The 22,314-nt window shown below is 51.7% G+C and overlaps 2 protein-coding genes across 5 annotated transcripts; both read left to right on the forward strand.

The window, feature by feature from the left end:
- The first annotated feature begins 5,248 nt into the window (after nucleotides 1-5,248).
- LOC146434148 (regulator of G-protein signaling 16-like) lies at nucleotides 5,249-11,248 on the forward strand. 3 transcript variants are annotated; one of them, XM_085068549.1, is made up of 5 exons: nucleotides 5,249-5,418; nucleotides 6,615-6,716; nucleotides 7,414-7,475; nucleotides 8,782-8,948; nucleotides 9,251-11,248. In XM_085068549.1, exons 1-5 carry the CDS (start codon nucleotides 5,339-5,341, stop codon nucleotides 9,449-9,451), a joined length of 612 nt encoding a protein of 203 aa, XP_084924675.1. In that variant the 5' UTR covers nucleotides 5,249-5,338; the 3' UTR covers nucleotides 9,452-11,248. The 3 variants fall into 3 exon arrangements, with proteins under 3 accessions (XP_084924675.1, XP_084924673.1, XP_084924674.1); XM_085068547.1 differs by lacking the exon at nucleotides 5,249-5,418 and adding an exon at nucleotides 5,471-6,039; XM_085068548.1 differs by lacking the exons at nucleotides 5,249-5,418; nucleotides 6,615-6,716 and adding an exon at nucleotides 6,789-7,281.
- A 4,618-nt stretch (nucleotides 11,249-15,866) lies between these two features.
- On the forward strand, nucleotides 15,867-21,674 carry RNASEL (ribonuclease L). 2 transcript variants are annotated; one of them, XM_085068552.1, is made up of 8 exons: nucleotides 15,867-16,038; nucleotides 17,184-17,303; nucleotides 17,564-19,167; nucleotides 19,500-19,588; nucleotides 19,919-20,109; nucleotides 20,219-20,336; nucleotides 20,694-20,815; nucleotides 21,202-21,674. In XM_085068552.1, exons 3-8 carry the CDS (start codon nucleotides 17,730-17,732, stop codon nucleotides 21,335-21,337), a joined length of 2,094 nt encoding a protein of 697 aa, XP_084924678.1. In that variant the 5' UTR covers nucleotides 15,867-16,038; nucleotides 17,184-17,303; nucleotides 17,564-17,729; the 3' UTR covers nucleotides 21,338-21,674. The 2 variants fall into 2 exon arrangements, with proteins under 2 accessions (XP_084924678.1, XP_084924677.1); XM_085068551.1 differs by having other exon boundaries at nucleotides 15,868-16,038; nucleotides 20,216-20,336.
- The last annotated feature ends 640 nt before the right edge of the window (nucleotides 21,675-22,314 follow it).

Genomic DNA, 22,314 nt, shown 5'->3' on the forward strand with positions numbered 1-22,314 from the left:
CTCCATCACACTCCCTCATGGCCAGAGGTGACACAAGTGCTGAGCCTGCTCCCTGCACCAGATTTGTTGCAGAAACTGCGTGGGGCTTCAGTGGGGAAGGGCTGAGGCAAGTAGGGCATCTCCTGAGCAGGTCTGGCCAGCAGGCAGAGCAGTGACCTGGATCTCATCTGGCCCTGGGCACACTGAGGGCTCTCCTTGCCTGAGCACAACCCACCCTCCCTGCCAAAGGTGAGTGTTTGCTCTGCGGTCTGCACAGGGCTGCTTTTAAAAGCAAAAATTAAATGGGCTGGTTTTTCTTTGGAAATGGGTGCAGTGGAATTTATCATTCCCTCCGGCTTCTTTCTATCCCCCTTATTTTCTCCCCCTAAATCCCTTCTTTTATTGTTTTTCCTTTTCATCTGCTCCTTCTTCCCTCTAAGACTGTCTCCAAGCCAAACCAATTTGAATGCATCCAAGGAAGGATCTGCCATTAGTGCTGCTCTGTCTCTCCTCTTAGTTAGGATATATTTAGCCATCATCTCTAGATTTTTTTTCTAGCTGTTCAGTGGCTTTAAAAAGCAGGTGCCGGGAACGGAAAGAGAAGATTAAAAGTACCTGCTGTCAGCTACCTCTCCCTGTGCAGCTGTGCAAAGCAAGCACGTGAGCAGAGTGGATAACAGCTGCCCCTTGAAAAACTCATCTGTAATTCTAATTTTTTTTTTTTTCAGATTTCAATAATCTCTTTCCGCACTGCTACAAATTTCCAGGGCAGCTATTTCCTCTCGTGCTGCATGTGAACATGGCATGTTGGGAATCCATCAAATGCCCCATCAAATGGGTGAGGGTGAGAAATCCTGCATGGGCAGCTGTCCTGGGATGGGCTGGGCAGGCACAGATGCAGCCAGGCTCACCTGTCACCACATGGATGTGGCATCCCACAGCAGCCCATGACTGTCCCTGTCCCACAAGCTGTGCCCATGGCTGAGACCCAGCAGCAATGTAGCTGCTTGGGGACCACTTGCAGATGCCCTGCTGCTGTCTGAGCCTTGGCTGCTTCCCTGCTCCTCCCTGGCATCACCATAGAATTGTTCAGGTAGGGAAAGACCTCTAAGATCATCAAGTCCAACCATTAACACAGCACTGCCAAGCCCCCCACTAAACCCTGTCTCCATTGCCGTGCTCCTGCCTGCACAGCACCAACCTCCATCCCACCCCCATCTCCTTTGCCTGCTTCCCTCCTCAAAGACATCCAGAGCTTATCAGCAGCTTGCAGGTGGAGGAAGGGGCTGTGCAACATGAGCAGGGCCTTTCAGCCTCCCATTCCTGCTCCCTTGCATTCAGCATCTCCCTGATCTCATGGCAGGCTCTGCTGGAGCGATGCAGGGAGCGCATGGTGTTCCCTTCAAGTTTCACCATTCCTGATTGCCACCTCTGTGGTTCCCCACTGGATTAGGAGAAACCAGGGACAGACTCCTTGGTGAGCCTGCCTGGTGATGCAGTGAGACCTCAACAGCACAGTTTACCCTGGCATGTCCTCTCTTTCTCCTCCTGCCTTCCCTTCCCACCTATTTCTGTATCTTCCCCATATTGCACTCACACAGTATAAAAATACAAAAATACCTGCTGCCAGAAACTCCCCTCAGAGCCTGACTGTGCACTGGGGCACACACTCGAGAGCACTCTGCACCCTGTCACCAAACCCTTATTTTCCTATTCCCCACCTCATTTCTGCAGTTTGGGGCCGAAACCTTTATTTTCCTGTTTTCCAAAGCTGCTGGCACTTTGCAAATGCCAACCCAGAAGCAGCAGCAGCAATCTCTGGGGCTGATGCTGTGTGTGTTTTGCTGCTGAGGGTGAAGCTAGTCAGTGGCTTTACCCCCCAAATGCTGGCAAAGGGTGGCTGTGGATGCAGCAGGTGCCCTCACAGTCTGGCCACCTCCCAGCTAGAACACCTTGCCTGGGTTGCCAGGACCTTCCTGGTGACAATGAAACTGGTCCCCGGGGGTGGGAGGTGCATTGGTGCTGGCAAGGCTGTGGCACGGTTCTGGGAAGGCAGCCTGGCCCCAGGAGTTGCGACACAGCTGAGTTTTTTGTGTTCCAAAACAAGGGCTGATAATGGAGGCAACAGAGCTGGAGCCGCGGGAGGCTGCTAAGCTAAATGAGACAGGAAGCACGTAATTAAATTAGATACAGAGCAACATGAAGACATCTGAGTACACATACATGGCTGGGCTGAGAGGCTATTGCATAACCCTGCGAAGAGCTCTGAAATATGAAATATCTCACCTAGTGCAGCCCATGCTGGCCAGCTGCCTGTCCTTGAACAGCATCTCCTGCCCCATCGAAGGGGAGAGGCAGAACAGCTGCCTGAGGGAGCAGAGGGGCCTGGTGGCTGTGGCAGAGTGGGCAGAGGGTCTTTGCTGGCCTTGGTGAGGAGCACTTTGCTGGAACAGCCCAATCCCATTCCCATGCCTGGGCTCACATGGATCTGGCACTGCCCTGTGGCTCTGGATCAAACCCCCCAGGTGTGGAGTAGCATCTCCTGTGCCTTTGTGCATCTGCTGAGGCACCATGGTGTCCAAAGGAGCCTTTGACTGACTCCTTCTATCCCACTGGGAATGTACAGGGATCTCCCCTGATCAGCTCCATCAGAGGTGGTTCCTCACCTCTGCCTCCCTGTCGACTTTGCTCACCTGAGCCAAGAGCTCCAAAACTGCCAGAGGGGACAAGGTAAAACCACACACACACACTTGTCCAATCCACTTTGCTTCTCTGGGAAAAAGCAGACCAGAGACAGGGACTGAAGCGAGGAGGGGAGGTCAACAGGCTGCAGTCTCAAGGCAGAGTTGTGCAGAGCTTCTCTGCTCTGGTTCACATCTCCCATGCTCCTCACCAGTTGCTGCCATCCCAGCTGTGTTTTTGCCATAGTTACATTTGCCTGGCTGCCTCGAGCAGCACGTGGTTCCAGCACAGTGGCTGTGCCAGGCACCATGGAGCTGCAGCCAGAAATCATCTGTCCCGTGTGCCTGCAACACGTGCCCAAGCTCCTGGAGGTTTTCCTCTTGGCATCAGCTGCTTAGACGATGCCTCAAACACCAGGCAGAGTTACCAGAGCATCCTGTGACTCTGCAGATCTGCAGAGGGGAAAAGGACGGAGATGAAGTCCTGCTTAACAGCAGGCACGCCCTGAAATGATGAGGCAGAACAACACCATGGCATCACTGAGCACTGCATCTGTGTGGAAAACCAGGGAGAAGACGGAGATGTAGGTGATGAGGAGAAAGGGCATTGCCACCCTAAACCCTCTGGTCACCTGCTACAGCTGGGAGGTGAGTGCCAACCTGCTTTGGCAGGGGGTTGGACTGGATGATCTCCAGACCTCCTTTCCAACCCTGAGCATGCTGTGACTCTGGAACAGCTGTGACTCTCCCCTGTGGGTACCAGGAGCCTGTGCCCACGTCAGCGTGACACTGCTGCTGTGACACCAGTGCTGACACCAGTGCTGTGACACCAGGCTGATGTGGCTAAGCACTTCCAAAACTTATATCAAGCACTGTCCATGCTGTGGGCTTGCACAGACATCCTCAGCAGCTGTACAGGCAAAGGCAACCTTACAGCCCTCTAGATTTTACCCCTCCCCTTTTCCCCTTAAAACCACAGCAAGGATCACAGCTCTAATCATGGTTTTAAGGCACGGAGAAGACATGAATAAGAGCTTTGTGTAGCTCCAGTCATTTATCTGTAGCTGAGTATCTGCTAACCAAGAAGGCTTAAACTTGATTATTCGAGTGAAAAACCCCAGAGCCATCAGGAAAAAGGCTGCTCTTACATTAGAGCTGAGACAGGAGCTAAAAATGTGTGTTCAGCCATTAGTCCTGATGCATCTTTTCTATCTGTCTGTGAGCAAGACCATTCTGTGGGGCTCCCCTTTACAGCTCAGGGGGGCTGAGGTGCCTCAGGCTTCTCCCTTAGTCTCCCATCCAGATATCCTCATGCTCCTGCTCCCAAAGGCAGCTTGAGAAGAGCCTTTCTCCCTGGCCCAGGGCCGAGATGGCTTCGTGCTGCCACCCTCCTGGCACAGCTCAGCTCTCCTGGGAAAGATGCTCTGGCAGTGGGAAAGAAAGATGCTCTGGCAATGTGCTGTGCATGATGGATGCAGGCAGCAAGGGTAGGAGATAACCTGAGCTCTGGAAAAATGTCTGAGCTGGGAATAGCAGGCACCAAGTGGGGAGGAAGGGAGAGGATGAGTGGAGTTGGCAGCTCTGGCCTTGCCCTGGGCTGGCCGTGAGCAGGGGGGTTTAAGGTCACCCCCTTCCAGAGCCACTGAGCTGGGCAGTTGCAGGGAGGGCAGCTCTCTGGGATCCTGTGTGAGCCTGGCCTCGCCACAGGGGACCTGTTGGTTGTCATGGACCTCTGGTGCTTGTAGCACCAGACCCTGGGGTTAGCTGTGTGCAGAGTCTGACACTGGTTTAACCCCTTCTCTTAAACTTTCTGCTTTGCCAGGTCAGTCCTTCCCCTCCAGTTTCCAGCCTCTCCCTGGCTTTTAATCTCCTTTCAATGTTCAGGTCTCATCAGGATGCTCTGTTATCAGATGGCTTTGCTCTGGCTTTCTTTGATGAGCATCCCTTCCCTTTCCTTCTCTCACCACACACCCAGCAGGGAATTTGTGATGAAGGAATGCAACTCCAGCCAGCACCTTGGTCCTTCTCTATTCCAGCTGTGAACTGGCAGTGCTATTAAGGGGGAAGCAGAAACATTACACTCTTATTATTACAATCTATATTACACTGTCCCAGGAAGCACAAACCCTCCTGTCCCCGGGATGCTGCCTGATCCTCTGCGGACTGCTATCCCCTGCCCAAACCTCTTGGGCAGAACCTGCTGCTGCGATGCTGGGAGTGCGGGGAGGTTTGGGAGCCCTCGGGCAGCAGGATGGAGCAGCGGGATGGAGCTGACGACTCTCGCCGTTCTCTCCAGCGTCTGTCCTGTCCCTCGCTCTCCCACCCGCCGGTGGTTACTCAGCAGGCTCCACACGTCGGTGGAAACGCGCCTGTTTTTTCCTGTTCTCGAGGAAGCAGCTATGACTGTGATGCTCAAGGACAAGCCTGGGCCTCCCACTCCCCCCTCCCTCACCAGCACACACAAACTTACCTAAGCTCTTATCTTCACGGGCGCTGCCAGAGCAGCTTTTGGTTGGCTGGAGGCTGGAGCGATGCTGGGTCCCCCTCCCCGCTCTCCCGCCTCCCACCCGATATAAAGCGCGGCTCGGCGCCGCTGCTCCAGCCGCCAGCACACGACCGCGGGGCAGGTGGTGCCGCAGCCGCCTGTTGCACAGCCCTGCCATCCCCGTAAGGAGCCGATGAGTTGCTGGATGCCTGGGTGCCCAGCTCTCAGCATGTGCCGGGGCTTAGCCGCGCTCCCCATCACTTGCCTGGAAAGGTAAGGCGCTTCTGGGATGCAGAGGGTTCGCTGGAAAAGATGCACCCGGACCAGCCTCTGCTGCTGTGGATGTGAATTTAGGGCAGAACCCGGGGTGCAGACCTCAAGGAAACTCGCAGCGAAGTGATTTGTTGTGGCTGCAACCTTTCTGCTCTCCAGGAGGGGAGCGCGGAGGTGAAACAAGCGCAGGGAGAGGAGGCTGGACAGGGCTGCCCGGTGTGTCGGGCTGTACAAACACACCAGGGCTCCTCCGCCTCTGCCTCCGCACAACTTGCTTCCAGTTGACAGCGGCAGGAGCATTTTTACCAACACGGTTGAACTGTTCAGTGACATGTTGCTCCTCCTGCCAGCCACGGCCGCAAAGCCCCACGCTGCCGGCTTGACATTTAAACCCTGATTTTCCTACGGGCGCCTTGGGACGCCCGGGCGAGCCGCGGCACACCGACAGCGGCGGGGCCACACGCCGCCCCGGGGGACAGGAGCCGCTTGTCCTGCCGCAGAGACCTCCCGGCAGGGAGGTGCCTCCTCCGTGTCCCCTGCGCGGAGCCGCGGGGACAGGCAGGAGCATCCCAGCCCCTGGCACAGCAGCATCGCGCTGCCGCTGGCTCCCGAAGGCATGGGGTAGGTGGATGGCGCTGCTGCGGAGCGCAGCCCTCGCCACGGCCTGGTGACAAGCTCCTGGGGACCCAGGGACACCCCAAAGAGAAAGCAGGGGAGCAGCAGCCTGGCAGCAGGGAGATGCTGCCGCTCTGCCGAGCGCAAAGAAATCGCTGTGTTTTTCCAGTGGTTTGGGAGCAGCGGAGCGCTGCCGGGAGAATGGGATGGGAAAAGGAACCAGGTTAGCTCCGGGGAGCTGGGGGTGCTCCAGCTGGACACCGAACAGCTGCTCTGTAACCTGCCCCAGAGGAGAGAGCTCGTCGTGCTCTGTATTCCATGTGTCTCTCTCTACCTGGGAAGAGAGCAGGAGAAAACAGCTCCCCAGGCTTAATGCGCTGCCGAGCGTGGTTGCCAGGGAGCAGGAACAGCAAGTGGGGAGCATTTATTTCATACACCAGAGAGCAAAGAAGTGGCTGAAGCCGGGGAGCCAGGGCTGTCCCCCCGAGCCCGTGGGGTGCAGCCCCTGCCAGGGCGGGGGATGGCAGCAGCAGTCTGGTGGTCCAGCAATCCCACCTCTCCCCTTCCTCCCTCCCTTCCAGAGCCAAGGATCTGAAGACCCGCTTGGGGATCCTGCTTCATAAACCCGAGCTGGGACACAGGACTGGGAGCTCCAGCAAGCTGCAGCTGGGCTCCAGGCGGAGGTAAGCCGAGCAGGACTCTGTGGCAGGTTCAGCCCGGGCCAGGTCACCACGGATCAGCCTTTCCCGAGGGATGCTCCTGCCCATCTGCGCAGCAGAGAGCACAGAGCACAGCTCCCCCTCCCCATGGTCCCACCCAGGCAGGCCGGGAAGGCGGATCACTTCCCAGCTCCAGCGCTTATAAAATCCGACGGGGAACGGATGCTCTGGCATTAGGCACAGAGAGCAGGGCCTTGGCAAGAGGCAAGAAACCCGCAGGGCTCCCGCAGCTCCTGGTGTCTCACACCAGTGCCTGGGATCCCTGGGGAATGCAGGCAGCATTAAACACAAAACACTAAATACTGCTGCTGAGGGCAGGGGTCTTGCAGGGGAGGCTCTGCTGGACTGGAACCAGCAGGAAAGAGCTCTTCTGAGCATTCCCTAGAGAACCTGCTGGACTTGTATCGGCAGAAAAGGGTTTTTCTGGGCATTCCCTAGAGAGCCTCCTGGCCGGCAGCATGGAGCTGAGGTCGGGTGAGCCATCAGGGAAGGTAAAAGAAAAGGAGGAGAGAGGAAAGAGAGCCCACAGGTAATGGATATTGGCCTCTCGCTTTGGTTTCCTGCTGAGTGCCACTGCCTGCCATGGATGGAGCTGCACAAGTGAAGTGCTCCCGTCCCTCGCCGCTGCACAGCGAGCCTCACGTCCTTTTGTCTTTTCCAGAGACTCCTCCCAAGAGGTGCTGGAATGGAGGGAGTCCTTTGACCAGCTCCTCAAGAGCAAAAGTGAGTAGCATCTTGTTTTCTTCTCTTGGTGGGAGTGTGTAGGACAGATGTACTCTTAGTATGCCTGAAGTCAGCGTTCGATGAGATCTTGCCTCCTTCTCAAATGAGGTGTTTCAGGGTTTAGAAAGAGGTCCCCTTCCTGCCCAGATCTGATGCACAGGGCTGGTTGCCTGCCTCATGAAGCTGTGCCCTTTCCTCCTGGCTGGGTGTTTTTGGGGGGCAGAAGTGCTGTCTCACAGCACCTCACCACTGCCTTGGGACAGGAGCATTGTCACGGGCATCCCATGTGGAGCAGCCCGCCAGGGGGAACGTCATGATATTCCCAGACCACCCCTCTCTCCCCACTCGGGAGAAGGCAGCGTCTGCTCTCAGTGTCTGGTGGTGACAGCGATGCAGCCACCTCCCCTCAGGCTTGCTCAGAAAACGGCATTGCTGCCCTCTGTCTGTCTGTCCTGTGCCTCCAGGGATGCCTCTTCCACGGGGAGAAGGAATTCAGCTGTTTTACTGAGCCACCACAGCCTTTCCCCTCTCTGATATCAGTCTGTGATGCACAGTGTCCTGTGAGATGCTGTCTCCCTCTCCCCTGTGCAGGCAGCACCTCCAGACCCAGAGACAGGACTTATTTTTTAATCCCACACGTAATCCCCTCCTTACACTGGGTTTTGCACAATGGCAGAAGTGCCAAATTTTAATCCAAAAGCATTTGTCTACCTTAAAAGCTCTTCTCCAGCCAGACAAAGTCCTTCCACAGCTAGTCTGGGGCCAGGTGTATTTTTTTTTCTCAGCCTTCTTCACGTGCTGCGGTAGCTAATGAGCATCTCCAGCTTTGCAACTTAATACAACCTCCCAGCATGGCTCTGAAATCCTTGCTGCAGTTACTCTCCCATCCTCAGCATCTCATTCCCCCCAGATCTGAGCTGAGAAATCAAAATAAAGGCACCGCTGCTCGGTTCCTGCAGCGTTCCGATGCGTCAGCGCGCTTCTCCTTAGGTAGAATTAGCTCTTTTCCGAAGCTGTAAAGAAAATACTCTGAAGCCTCATTACAGAAAGGTCAGATAAATAAAACCAGAGGATTACTTGTCTGTGGGAAAGGATTTTATTGGAGTCTAGAGGCCAATTAGCAGTGTCTCAGAGGGTGGAATTTGCCCGGAGGGAAAGGAAATCTGCAGATGTCACGGTCTGAGCTCCCAGGGCGACGCTTGCCAGGCAGTGTCTGCTGCTGGTCCTCTTCCTCCTCCTCCTCCTCCTCCTCCTCCTCCTCCTCCCTGCCTTCTGCCCCATTAACTCCTCTTCTCTCCCTCTCCAGGTGGGGTAAATGCATTCCACACCTTCCTGAAGACTGAATTCAGCGAGGAGAACCTCGACTTCTGGCTAGCATGCGAGGACTTCAAAAAGACTCGGTCGAAAACCAAGTTGGCCTCCAAAGCCAACAGGATCTTTGAGGAGTTTGTCCAAAATGAGGCACCCAGGGAGGTGAGAGCATTTTCTGTGGCATCAAATAGGGTGGGAAAGGAGTAAAATATCCTTGTGGGTTTTATTAAAATGCTCTTGGATCAGTGGGAAGATGTGCTCTTGTTCATGAGAGCTTTAATTCCTAACATCGTGTCGGGAATTGACTTGCTAATGATGGAACAGACATGAATGATGGAACATGCCCCCATGAAGGGATGGAAAGCGTTGTAAGCATCTTCACCCTCATCTGAAGATGGATTAAAACCAGTTTTTGTCCCCACATAGGAGAGGAGTTAATATTTGTGGGTGTTGCCGCTTTGCAGGTGAACATCGACCATGAAACCAGGGAGATCACCCGCAAGAACCTCTCGGGAGCCACGTCCGCCTGCTTCAACGAGGCGCAGGCCAAGACCCGCACGCTGATGGAGAAGGACTCCTACCCTCGCTTCCTGAAATCCGCCTCCTACCAGGACATGACCAGGCAGGCTGCCAGCCGCGGCAGCAGCAAGCGGTCGCACACCTGACCCCAGCCCGGACGGGCGGCGGGGGACGAGCCGGGGGACAGGCAGGGCACGGGCTGGGGCGTGGCTGGCGAGGGCCGAGGTCCGTGTGCCGGGGTTTCGGCTGGAGTTCTGGGATTTCAGCAGGATCCCCAGGACCTCGTGTGCTTCCCGCTCGGCACGGCGTTCGTCCCTCCCTGGAGGAGTGGAGGGGGTGGGAGCTCAGAGCCTCCCCTTGCAGCTCGACCGGAGACCTGCGCCATTGCAGAGACAGAAATCAAATTTGAGCTGCAAGCCCAGGAAAAAGCGGTTGGATTCCCCTGAGCATCCATCAGCGAAGAGCTCCCACCTGCTCTCTGACCTGCAGCATCAGCCACCAGCTGTGGGACAGCACAGCAATCTGACGTCCACCTTGGGGATAAAAGCCCCAAGACTGCATGGCATTTTCAGCTGGAGGGATCCTGCACCTTCCTTCTGCTGATCCCAAGATCCTCCAGCTGTGTCCTATGCATGCTCTGCATCGAAGCTTTCCACTTCCTTCCAGTGCAATGACGTTTTTATCCTTCGCTTAAACTCCATGGTCTTCAGATTGCACCTAATCTTAGGTCACGTGCTCAACGTTTTGTTCCTGTTATTGTTATTTATTTTATCATTGTCGTTATTATTATTATATCTGTATTTATTAGAAGAGCACTGCTGAAAGCACACATGCGCGCCCCTTGCTCCGAGGAGCTTGTAAATTAAATTATTTTAGCTCTAGTAGCACTTAGCATGCCCTCCACCTTTTCTGTGTAATAATTTGAGAGGACCAGACAGATTTGTAGCACAATTACGGAGCAAGGTACGCCGATAGCAGCAGGGAGAGCTGCTAGACAGGCCTCAGGAGGCAGGTTTTTCATGAACAGCAGGACAAGGATGTTTCACAGCCCATGTTGTTTCCTCTCTCCCCTTAAAGATGTGGACGGCATCTCAGCGCTCAGCAGCTTGTCCTAGGCATAGAATAGCAAGGTCAAACAGGCACTTTGGTGAATCACCCTATGGAAAACTTGACTTTCACACATGGGAGAGAAAACCTGGGGCTTTGTCTGGGTTTATAATTGGGCTTGGTGTTCCCTTGGATGGTGAAACCAGCCTGCAGCCACAGCACTTTAGCAGAAATCCATGCAGTGAGGGAAATCAGTGCTGGGAATTCAGTGACGCAGAAGGGTGGCAGGACACATCATCTGCTCAGCCCTGGGGGAAGCTCTTCAGAAAGTCCCTCACAGCAGGAGTTTCAGGGTCCTGGAGAGGTGTGGATCCCACTTGGGATCCCACTTGGCAGCAATGGTGCCAGCATGGGTGGGTGAGGTGGAGCCCGTGCTGGGTCCTCGGGAATTGCCACCAGCACTGCTCCCTGCTGAGGACTCCTGTGTATGGCTCTGTTATCCCTAAAGACCAAACCTGGAGGTCCTTATCCCACTGGTACTCCCTCCCTGCCCAGGGAAGTGACTTTTGCCACCCCCTGTCCCAGCAAAAGCCAGAGCACAGCATAGTTTGGGCTTTTCACAGCTGTTTGAGCAGAGCAAGGGACCAAGGACCAGTTTGGGATGTTATTCTGAGTCCTCTTCCACCATCCCCATCCTGATCCCACTTGTGAGCCTCTGGCTGTGGTCCTGGCTGTGTTTACAGGGAGATATCAGCTGCTTTCTTATTTATTATTTATTTTTACAACTGGAACCACCTTTGCTGTGTTACTGAAGTGAGCGATGCACAATGGTCTGTTCTCATTGCTGACATAACCTTGTCATTATAAAATAAAATGTAAAGAGGAAAATACCCCGACAGCATGGGTTGAGTATTTTTTTTGGTGGGCTTTCAATTTAATTCTACATTCTAATTTTGGATGCTTTGCAAAGCCTGCAAAGCTGCTTGTGTTGGGTGACTCAAGGGGCATTTCCAGTTGCTTTAAAAGTGACCATGTCAGGAGTAGAAAGGGAAGGGGGAAGAGTTTTGAAGATTAAAACTTTGTGGTGTTTGGTTTATTGAAGAAAACCGAACAGTTCGTAGAAAGAATGAAAGCAGAAGTGAAGTTTTGGATATATGAGTTGCCAGGGTGTTCAACAGTGCTTGTATTTCTAGTAATTTCTGAGCCCTTTACAGGACTGCAGTTCCCAACATCTGTTTGGTATTAGTAAAACATCAAAGTCTTAAAACTGAGAGGATCCAAGTGAGGGCTGCTCTTTGCAAAAAACACTAATTTTTGGTCACTCATAAATAACACTTGATTTTTATCAATAACACACCTGATGATTGAATTAATTTACAAGGCGGAAAGTATCTGGTATTAGAGGGATTATTAAAAAACATCCTATTCCTGAGCACACCCTGGAATGCTCTGGGAGAGAAGGGCAGGATTGCATGGTCTGTGCTCCTCCAGGGAGAGCTCTCCATGGGAACACCCAGGGAACACAGGGAGAGGAGCAGTGCAGCTTGAGGATGTGAATGCTTGGGATAAAAACCCAGCCAGAGCGTGGGGCTTTTTCTCAGTTGCCTTCTTTCTATTTATTGCATGTTCTGGAAGCCAAAATTAACTGGCCTGCGTCAGCGGGGGAGAGCGTGAGGGGACAGCCGAGGAGGAGCTGGAATCACGGGGGAATAACTCAGGAATATTCATTTTCCAAGGTGTTACTATGAGCACAAGCCACCCCCTATTCCCTACCCACCCCAAGGAAAGCAGGATGAGCTTCCCCTCGCCTTCCATCTCCTTTTAAATTAAGAATGGCCTTGTCTTACAAGCCAGGTGATTTGGGATCACAGCAGTTTGCATCTATGCCTGATCTTTGAACGTGTCAGAGGGAAGAAATGAGCTGAAAAGTATCCAGGAAATATTTAAATTACTTGTCAGGAAAGAGTTAGAGCAGTAAAGCAGACTAGAAGCAGCTAGAATAAAAAATAATGTTGTTCTTCCTTTATTTTTTTAACTGCAGCTTCTGAATAAGAAAAATTTTGTCTTGCATACCTTGAAGTTAATTTAAAACTGATTCTCCATTAAAAAAAATTAAATAGTCCAACAAAAAAAAAAAAGTAAGAAAAATATAGAATTAAAATAATTTGGAGCTTGCTCTATAAGGAAATTTGGGTCTGTGTCCATTCCTGTTGCATCATGCACTGCCCAGGCTGAGTCTCAGCTTTGGTGGCAGCTCTCAGACCCCACAGCTGATCCTGGACAATCCCATTTGCAGCCCAGTTTCCTCTCTACGAGCCTGAGATGCTTCCCAAAGAGAAAATCCAGTCACTAAATGCAAGCCTTGCATCCAGCTATGGCTGCTGCCAAAACCAGTGGTAATACAGCAAACCCTCAAAGCCTCAGGGGGATAAAAAAACTCCAACCCACCAAAACCACATTAAGAAAGAGGAGCCAAAGCTTCCCCCCGGCCAGCTGTGGTCGCTCCCAATAAACCCTGGCTGAAGTTTCCCAGGGAGGAGGCTGTGAATTTGGGAGCAGCTGAGGAGATTTGAGCTGACTGTGGGGGTTGGCACTGCCCTCCCCCCCAGGCTGTGAACACAAACTTGCTCCAGGGCCAGGTTTCCATGAGCCGGGGTTGGAGGGTGGATTTATTTGGTGGAAAAAAGTCATTTCCCTGTGCCCTGGGACCTGGAGTGTTCCCAGCAGCAGCTCAGGGGCTCCTGGAGCCAGAGGGTTCCTGCTCCAGGGGGACCAAGTGGCTTCAGGGTGGCCTGAGGACATGGATGCAGGAGTGCACAAAGACAAGTATTTAGGCAGATGGATGTGCATATAGGAATTCCGAGCTTTCATTTTCTGTGGATACACACATGTGACAACAGGCAAATTCACGGCTGCATGTATGTACATCCATGATTTATTGCTTTTTTAAAAGAAAGGCTCCCCAGGAATGCTGTAAAATGTCATTTAGATAGGTTTTTTGGAGGAAGCTCAGCAGCAGAGAGGATGCACTGAGCCATTTCAAACACGGCAAATGCCTCACCCCGCGTTCTGCAGTGCTCTGCCAGCCCCCAGGCCAGCCAGCGGGGAGGGAGCAGCTGGATGGCATTGCTCTGCAGCTTCCACTTCAAGGCCTTTGCCCGAATAAAGTGCCAGAACTCACAGCTGATGTGTTTCCACACGGCTCACCCTCCCCTGACACACGAGCTAAATGCCAAGGTTGCCAATCTGCTCCAGCTGCACACAAGGAATTGTGCCCCTGGGCTGCCTCGGGATCTGGGAAAGAATGAGAGAGAAATTTCATGCTCTCTGCTGCTGCTGGGGCACTGAGGGCACTGCTGGGGTGTGCAGCCCTCCTGCCTCCCCGGGGATGAGCTGCCTGTGCTGGAGCACAGCTCAGACACGGTGCAGCTGCAGACTGCAGGCAAAGATGGGGAGGAGAAACAGCTGGAGAAATCCTGCTGGAGATCCTCCTCCTCAGCTGGGGAAAGGCAGCTAAGCTCAGCTGCTCAGCCTGACTCCTTGTTTGGCCTGGTTTGGCTGCTCTTGGATGTTTTAAAGGGACTTGCCCTGCTCTCCCTGCCCAGGGATTGGGATGTGCTGTCCTGTTTGGTGAGGTCCTTGCCTGCCTCATTGTTTCCCTCACCTCTCCTTCCCTGCTGACAATATGCTGCTCTTTTCTTTTTGTGTGGTGATGAGGATTGAGCAGCAGTCTAAAAAAACTAGAAAATGCAGGTTAAAAGATGTAAAAATATGCAAAAAATGCATCGATATGGCTGTTTGGGACGTGGTTGAGTGGTGGACATGGCAGTGCTGGATAACTCAATGATCTTGAATGTCTTTTCAAACCTAAATGATCCTTTGAAATGTGGTTGATACTCCTACATGGATACCATCACCTGTCAGGGTTTCAATCACATCCTCCTGTGGATTATTTTCCAGGGTTGTGTTCCAGCACTGAAAGTCACATCAGCATGGCCAAGCACATAAACCCTGGGATATTCCCATTTGGAAATATAATAAGAAAGCACGTGAAGGGAACATGAAGCAAAAACCTCACCCTACTATTCATAGCTCCTTTAAAAATGATTTTGCCCTTGGCAGGCAGTTTTTGTTGCCACATTTTGCCTCATGTTTATTTGTGGCTGCTGGCCAGGACACGGATTCTCGGAGATGTCATCTCAGGGGAAGGGATGGAAAAATGGGTGCAAGTCCATCAGGATGGAGGAAAAGAGGGATTTGCTTAGCTGTGCCCTCGATTTGCCTGCTGTCTGTGTCTCAGCAGCTCATCTCCTGAGTCCTTGGGTGCCTGGGGGCAAATGATGACTCTGCAGATGTGCATAGACAGCACGAGCTCCATAACCTAGAGGCGACAGAATGGTGGTGGAGAGGAGCTCTGTTACTCCCAAGCTTTAGAAAACCTTTTGAAACCCTTTTATTCCCCCTAAACTCCCTGCTGTAGGGTCTCAGAGTTTAAACTTATGGCTCTGTGGAAAACAATTTGGACCAGGGATGAGAGGTGAGGAAAATAATACCAGCAAATCCTTCTTTGCTGGGATGCAGGCACAGGGCATTCCTGCCGCAGCCCTGCTGGTTGCAAACACCCCTTTCCCACCAGCGCAGGGTTTGAGTTCCTACCATCCTAGGAATTTTCATCTTCCCACCTCAAGATAATAAATGACTTTAATTAAATCAGCAAGCTGAAGAAGGCTCTCATACTTGGGTGGGTGATGTGACATTGTCATGTACTGTAACACTCGCTTTTTTGGATGTCTTTTTTGACTTTGAGGCTGAGATGTGCCCTTGCTCTGGTTCTCTTGTCTGTTTTCCAGCCTGCAAATGGGTGGAAACACCAGCAGCTACAGCCCCAGCCTTGGTCAAACCCTGTTAGATTCTTCTGTGAATTAAAATGAGATCCTGACAGCCTTTAAGGAGACTGGAGATTGCTCCCTGAGTTTTCAGTCTCTGCCCCCATGGGGCTGTGTTGAGGTCTCCTGCGGCAGCACAAACCCTGTGAAATTCCATGCAGAGGCCGTGGGATGTTCCCAGACCCTGTGGGAAGCAGGATGCCCAACACCACAGTGAGGTAAAAAGACATCAGAGGCAGTTTAGTGAAAGCTGGTGTGGAGATGTGAGCCAGCAGCACAGGCATCCATGGGGATTGGGATATCCATTAAAAACGTGCAGGATTGCATCCACCCAGCCTTTGAAGGGCTTTTCCGTGCCCTCCTGCCTGGATCAGGCCATGTCCACAGCAGATTCCCACTTTGTGAACATACCAAGGCGCCATGGAAAGTCAGGAGGGATTGGATTGACACAATTTCAGCCCTGTTCCAGATGTGAACTGAATCCTGCAGCTGGAACAGCTCAGTGGAGGTGGCTGGGCAGGTTTCACGGGCTCTGCTGAGCTCATCTTATGTCACAGGGCACTGGAGGAAACTGGGTGGGACTGGGACGTCACAGCCTGGTCTCCCTCACGTATTTCCTGCACTTTCCAGGCAGATAAGGAAGGCCTGGGTGTCTACACAGAGCTGCCTGCAAGGAGGAAGATGCCAGGGTGGTGGGAGCTGCGTGCCCAAGCAGTGAGGAACTGGATCTGGAGCTCAGCGTTTCCCTGAGTGAAATTTAGCAGCATTTCGTTCCTTTATGTGGATGGATTTACCAAAAGGTGAGGAAAAGCTTAAAATAAACCCCCAAACCCCCCAATGTCCCCCAAACCACGTCACTGATGCATTTAATGCCTCTGTGCCTTCGCCTCCTAAACCACTGCTGAGCAAATGTTAGTAAATATCTCTGTGTATGGGGAGAGCACTTTGCTCATGACTTCTCTGCTGAGTGCTGAGAAAAAAATCGCCAAACACGGCCTCCAGAACCACAGCATCCTCCCGCAAGTAAATAAAACCTTCCTTCCTGGGAGGGGCCAGCGCATTCCCGCAGACTTTGCCGGGCAGCAGACGCGAGCTGGGAATGCTGCCTGGGGAGCAGCAGCGAAGAGCAGCCGCTGGGAAAAGCTGCTCTGTGGCCCTGAAGGCATTTTCAGCGGTGGCCGGGTTGGTGGCCGGGCACAGGGACCCCTCGGTGGCCGTGTGGCTGTGGGTGGCAGCAGGCAGGGCTGTGTGACGTTGCCCATTAGGACGGGCAGACGCGAGCGGCTCTCGGGCAAAAGGCAGTGGGGCGGGGATAGAAATGTTTAAACATTTCCTGGAGTGCCCAGCTTGAGATTCTGCCGTTCGGAGGGAGAGGAGGGAGGTGCTCAGCCCCTCTCTTCCCCCTCCCCAGGCTTCTGCCGTCCCGACAGGAGCGAGGATCTGGAGCCCCACCGTGCCCAGGGGATGCTGTGCTGCTTTTCTGGACAGGAAAGTAACATTATCTTTTTTTCCTGTGTGGCAAAAGGTATAGAAATTAATACAAGGAAATGAAACCCATCTAAATCAAGGAAATACTGTGTTTATTTCCTGCTGGGCAGGCAAATAAACCATCCAAAAACCAATCTTTGGCTTTCCTGAGGGTAAATTCATGTGAGTTTATACTCTGCTCTTTAACCTTGAGACATCTCTGTCCCTTTCCTGATTTGCTCAGGTAATTTATTTCCACTTCAGCTTGTCAGGCAGTAACTCCTGAAAGTGCTGATCACTTGAAATGGATATTGGAGTCCCAGTTTTTTCTAGATACCAAACAGATAAAGGTAAATTAAGCTCAACCTGATTAATCTCATAATGTGGTGAAAAGCTTAGGAAAGGCTTCCTGTCAGGTAGGGTCTCCTCGTGGCCTGCAGGAGCAGGAGGGATTAAGGTTGGCTTTGTCTCTCTGCAGGTGTTGGATCAGGGACAGTCAGGACTGTGTGGCTGCCATCCCAAGCTGAAGGGGAATGCCCATCTCTGCCTGCCTGCTGCGTTCTCCACCTGACACCATCGCTGGGAGATGGCTTATCAGGTAACCTGTGACGAGTCTGAGATAACATTTATAGCAGAAGCAGCAGGGACCCCTCCCTGGGCCATGAGAGGTGCTGGGGGCAGGCAGGGAAATGCTGAGTCCATGAGTGCTAAAGCTGTGCCTCTCACCAGGCCTTGGCTCTCCTGGCTGGCACTGGCAGTGCTGTCCTCAGCTGCCCCTCACACAGAGCTGCAGGATATCGAGTGTGAACAGTGAGGTTACACAGGCTAATAAAGCAGTATTTTCTGTTTGCTAATCAGGTGAAGACGACCGAGTCCTTAAAATAACACCTGGAGTGTTTCATTGGCTACACCCAGCGCATCCCCCACAACCAAGGCACTGAGCACTGCACCTCTCCCACCCTTCTGTACATCCCTGGGTTCTGGTGGGGAACATCAGAGGTGCAGAGCCCTCCCTCTGACTACCATGGAGTCTCCAACTCACAACCAGGAGAAGGTCTCCACCCCTCCCGGCACGAAGACAGCAGAAGCCCTTAACTCCGAGTTAAATGTTGCTGTGAAGAACAGAGATAAAAAAGCTGTGCTGGAGCTGCTGGAGCAAGGGGCAGGTGTGAACTCCAAGGTGGCAAGTGGCTGGACACCCCTGCAGACTGCAGTGCAAGCTTGTGAGGAAGAACTGGTGCGGCTTCTGCTGGACAGGGGAGCTTGTCTGCATGCCAGGAAGGACAATGGTGGTACTGCATTTACTGAGGCAGGGGTAGCAGGGAACGTGGATATCCTGAAGCTCCTCCTGGAGCATGGGTCAGACATTAATGAACAAGACATCAACGGCTTCACAGCTTTCATGGAGGCTGCATGGCATGGGAAGGAGAAAGCCTTGAAGTTCCTGTACAGCAGAGGAGCAGAGGTGAATTTGAGGAGGGTGACCAGTGAGGAGAAAGCCAAGCTGCACAAAGGAGGTGCCACAGCGCTGATGGACGCTTGCAGGGAGGGCTACTTGTCCATTGTCAAAATCCTGGTCCAGGAGATGGGGGCTGATGTGAACATCCGTGACAACAGGGACAGGAATGCCTTGATCCATGCTCTCAAGAAAAGTTCCAAAAAGAAAAGTAGTGAGTCAGTTGTCTCCATAGTTCGTTTCCTCCTGGAGCACGGTGTGGATGTGAAGAGCAAAGATGAATGTGGGAAAACTGCCCTCATCCTGGCTGTGGAAATGGAGATCCCAGAGCTGGTGGCAGCTTTGTTGGAGGAGGATGAAATAGATATTGATGACACAGATGAGGAGGGCAACACAGCCCTGATGGTTGCTGTGGAGAGAAGAGATTGTGACATAGCAAAGTTGTTGTGTGAAAAGGGGGCAAGGACTGATTTGGGGAACCCTATTGCAGTTGCAAAGAGAATTCGTTCCCGTAGCATAGAAGACCTTCTTCGGAAGCACAAGGCCACGTTTGTTCCAGAAGCCCCCAGAGCCTGGGAGCCAAACAGCAAACGGTGGAGAGCCCAGCTGAAAGAACTCGATCAAATGTATCGCCCCATGATTGGCAAACTGAAGACATTTCCATACATCCAGCAGAGAATTCAATATGGCATCTACCTCGGGCTCCATGGAGGGACAGAGGTGGCAGTGAGGATAACCCGCAGTGCAGAGGGTGACAAAGAGAAAGAATTCTTTGAACGATGTTCTCAGTCTGAACATCTACTGAAGCTCTTCCAGTCTGAGAAGGAAAAGGGCTGCATGTACTTGTGCTTCCCACTCTGGGAGAAAAACCTTCAGGAACATCTGGAGGACCCTGAAGGCCTAAAGGATTACAAAGGTGCTCTGAAGATGATCTTCCAGGCACTGAGAGAGCTTCACTCCCTCGGATTTGCTCACCAGGATCTGCAGCCCAGCAACTTTGTAATAGGTGATATTTTGCTTTCTTTATGTTTGCATTTTCCTTTCCCTGCAGTTTAGAGAAGAAGGTGCCTCAGCTGTCTGTGAAAATACAGATGTCTTTGTGCTGAATGGGGTGGCTTTAGATCTCCTCTTTAAATAAGTACAGATGTGTTCACAGAGAGAACAACCTTACACATCTCACGAGCTCTGCCCTCCTCTCCAAGGCTTTGCAGGCAGATCAGCCCACCAGATATGCCTTCAGAGAACTGTTTTGTAAAGAAAGGGCCATCCAGGAGTCAGTGACGGACCGTATAAATGTTTTCCACCTTTATTTGTTAACAATTTCTCTTGTTTCTTCAGATTTAGGTGGCAAAATTTACTTGGCGGACTTTGGTAATAAAAGAAGGTTGATTGAAGGCCAAGAAGAACTTGTAAACTCAGATTTAAAGGCAAGTTCTCAGCAAGTCAACCTGTGGTTTAAAATTTTGGGTGCTCTCTGATATTATCTGTTGCTGTGGGTCCTAGGGAAAGGCTTTTTGCATCCCCAACTAGAGAATGCCTTGATTTTTGGGAAGATCCATGTAATGACAGATATTGCATAAGAGCAATGGTGATTTGGATGCCTGTCTGCTCTGTCCTTGTGCACACAGCTTCGAGGTTTGTCTTGGTGTGGATTTTACACTTCTGGGTGCCTGCAGGGTTTAGGGATACAAGTCCTCTTCCAGGGGATTGGAAGTTGGGTTGGTGGTGGCACCGGGAGCAGTGATGTCTCTTTGCAGGCCCTGGGCAGGCTTGTGCTGTACATTTTGTCAGGGGGGAGGAGACCCTACCAGCAAGTTGGAATCAAGGATTTGGCTGCCAATGCCCCAGATTACACAGAGGCTCTGGACCTTGTACGAAGCCTGTCCTCTTGTGATGAACGAGGCTTGGACGGGCTGAGCAAACATCCCTATTTCTGGAGCAATCAGAGGTAACTCCTGGGAGTGCAGAGGGTATGGAATTTTGGTGTGGGAATTGCCTGTAGTGCTGGGAACAGTGATGTCCTGTTGCAGCTGATGAAGCTTCTCATCTCACAGCAGGTTCAACTTCCTGAAGAGTGTATGGAATCAAATCAAAGACATCAAAAAGCGAAAAAGAATTTTTAAAGGTCGTAATGTCACTAAGGAAAGTTTTCCTTATCCACAGTGGACCAGCAAGGTAATCCTTTTCAATTTGGATTGGTATTGGGTTTGAGCTAGACATTCAGGTAGAAGCTTTTCCCGAGTGTTGCACAGGCTCTGTTTAAAAATGGAACCATATTGAAGTCCTAATAGGAATCCCACACCTTGGCAAGGCAGGAGAGGAAACATCAGAGGAATCAGGGGGCTGTGTGGTGCATGCCCTGCAGAGTGGGCTCTTCTGCTCATGGTGGGAAATAGGCTTTGGAGGGTCAGGAGGTTTTTCCATGAAAAATGATGTCCCTGCAGAAAGGCAGTGGCTGTGGTGAGTGGTGGTAGGTGTGTTGTTTTCATGGGGTGTGAAAGGCAGGGAAGAATCTGTTGTGTTTGCTTTCAGATTGACAAAGAGATTTTAGATGTCATGAGCTATCCGAAGAATGCAAAACCAATCACATACACCGACGATGTCACCGACCTCCTGAGGATCATGAGAAACATGGATGAACACAAAAATGAAGGGTATGTGTTCTCATCCTTGCCCCTGCCAAAATTGCACGGAATCAGAGAACATCCTGAGTTGGAAAAGGCCCACAAGGATCACCGAGTCCTGTCTTTGCCCAGGACAAACCCAAGGATCCCCACCATGTGCTTGAGAGTGCTGTCCAAGATGAAAGTGGGATTAGGCAGATGGAGCTGCTGGAGGAATAGCCAAAAAAAAAAAAAGCATCGAGGAGTTTAGCAAAGGTGTAGAAAAGCTGCAGTTCTGGGGTTTCTAGGAAACCTTCCCATGTTATCAGAAAGCCTCTGGGATAGCTTTTTCTCTGCAAGGGAGAAAGCAGGGAATCCTAGAATATTGATTCCTAAGACAAGCTTTAAAAATCCTTTTTGCTTTTGTTCTCTTTCAGGATCAGCAACAAAATAGGAGACTATGCTGAGTATTTCCTGAATGTTTTTCCAGAGCTTACCATCTACGTGTACAACAGTTTACGCCAAAACCCCAGATACAGTCACTTAGCAGACTTCCAGGACCCTTCTCTGTAGGATGTCACTGCCTCCTGTCCCATGTCTAATCCCACCATCACTCCTTTTATTCCTTATTTATTCACCTGCAAAAGAGCTGAAGACATGGCTAAGGAGATGGGATAAAGCACATGCAGGGACAGAGTATGGAGGACTTAAACTAGGAAAGATTCTGAAGTGTTTGGTGTAACAACCACAAGCTTTGGATGTTCTGATTTGCACTATAATTATATGTTGCTTATGGAAATGTTTTTCAGCTGTTGAAAAGGGTTTTTTTTTTTTTTTCAAACTGGGATTGTTATTCTTTTAATTAGCCCATGGAGAAACAAACTTGAAATAAACTTGCCTGGAAAATGGACTCTACCCTCATTTGGGAATGAGGTTCCCCCATCCCCTCTGCACAGACAGAGATATTCTGCAGCACTTTCAAACCACCACCTGCATCAGTGGTCGTGGCTTGGAGCAAAGGTCCTTCTGATGGTCCTGGGAACCTTTCAAATACATAATGGAAGTTTGACTACACAACTTTTTATGAGAAAAGGCAACCAGGAGAACTCTGACTCCTCTTGTGCCAGTATTTTTGGGTTTTACCTTTACTCCCTGCTGGTTTTGTCTTGCTCACTGTGCCTTTCTCATGCCCAGAGGGCAGGAGGACACCCAGAGATACATGCCCAGGTCTCAGCAGTGTGGGGAGCTGGGGTGCAGTGGGGTGCCCTGTGCCACAGCAGCATTTCTGCTCCTGCATGAGGTGAGGCCATGGGCTGGGCTCCTGCAGCCTCCTGGGAAATGCCACATTTCCAACTTTTTGTGACCTTTGCATCTTCTTCCATGACTCTGCTCTTTCCCTGAAGGGCTGGGACTCGGCAGCATGGCCAAAACAGAGTAATGATTAACCCCAGGGAGGCTGTGACTTATCTCTCTGGGAACAATTTCCAGGGAAGGCTCCTGTGGTTGTGTTCTGCTTCCTGAGAAGCCAGAAGCACCAGCAGGCTGCTGTC

The sequence above is a fragment of the Lichenostomus cassidix genome, chromosome 8 (assembly GCF_008360975.1).
Source record: "Lichenostomus cassidix isolate B80296 chromosome 8, HeHo_3.0, whole genome shotgun sequence".
Lineage (NCBI taxonomy): Eukaryota > Metazoa > Chordata > Aves > Passeriformes > Meliphagidae > Lichenostomus > Lichenostomus cassidix.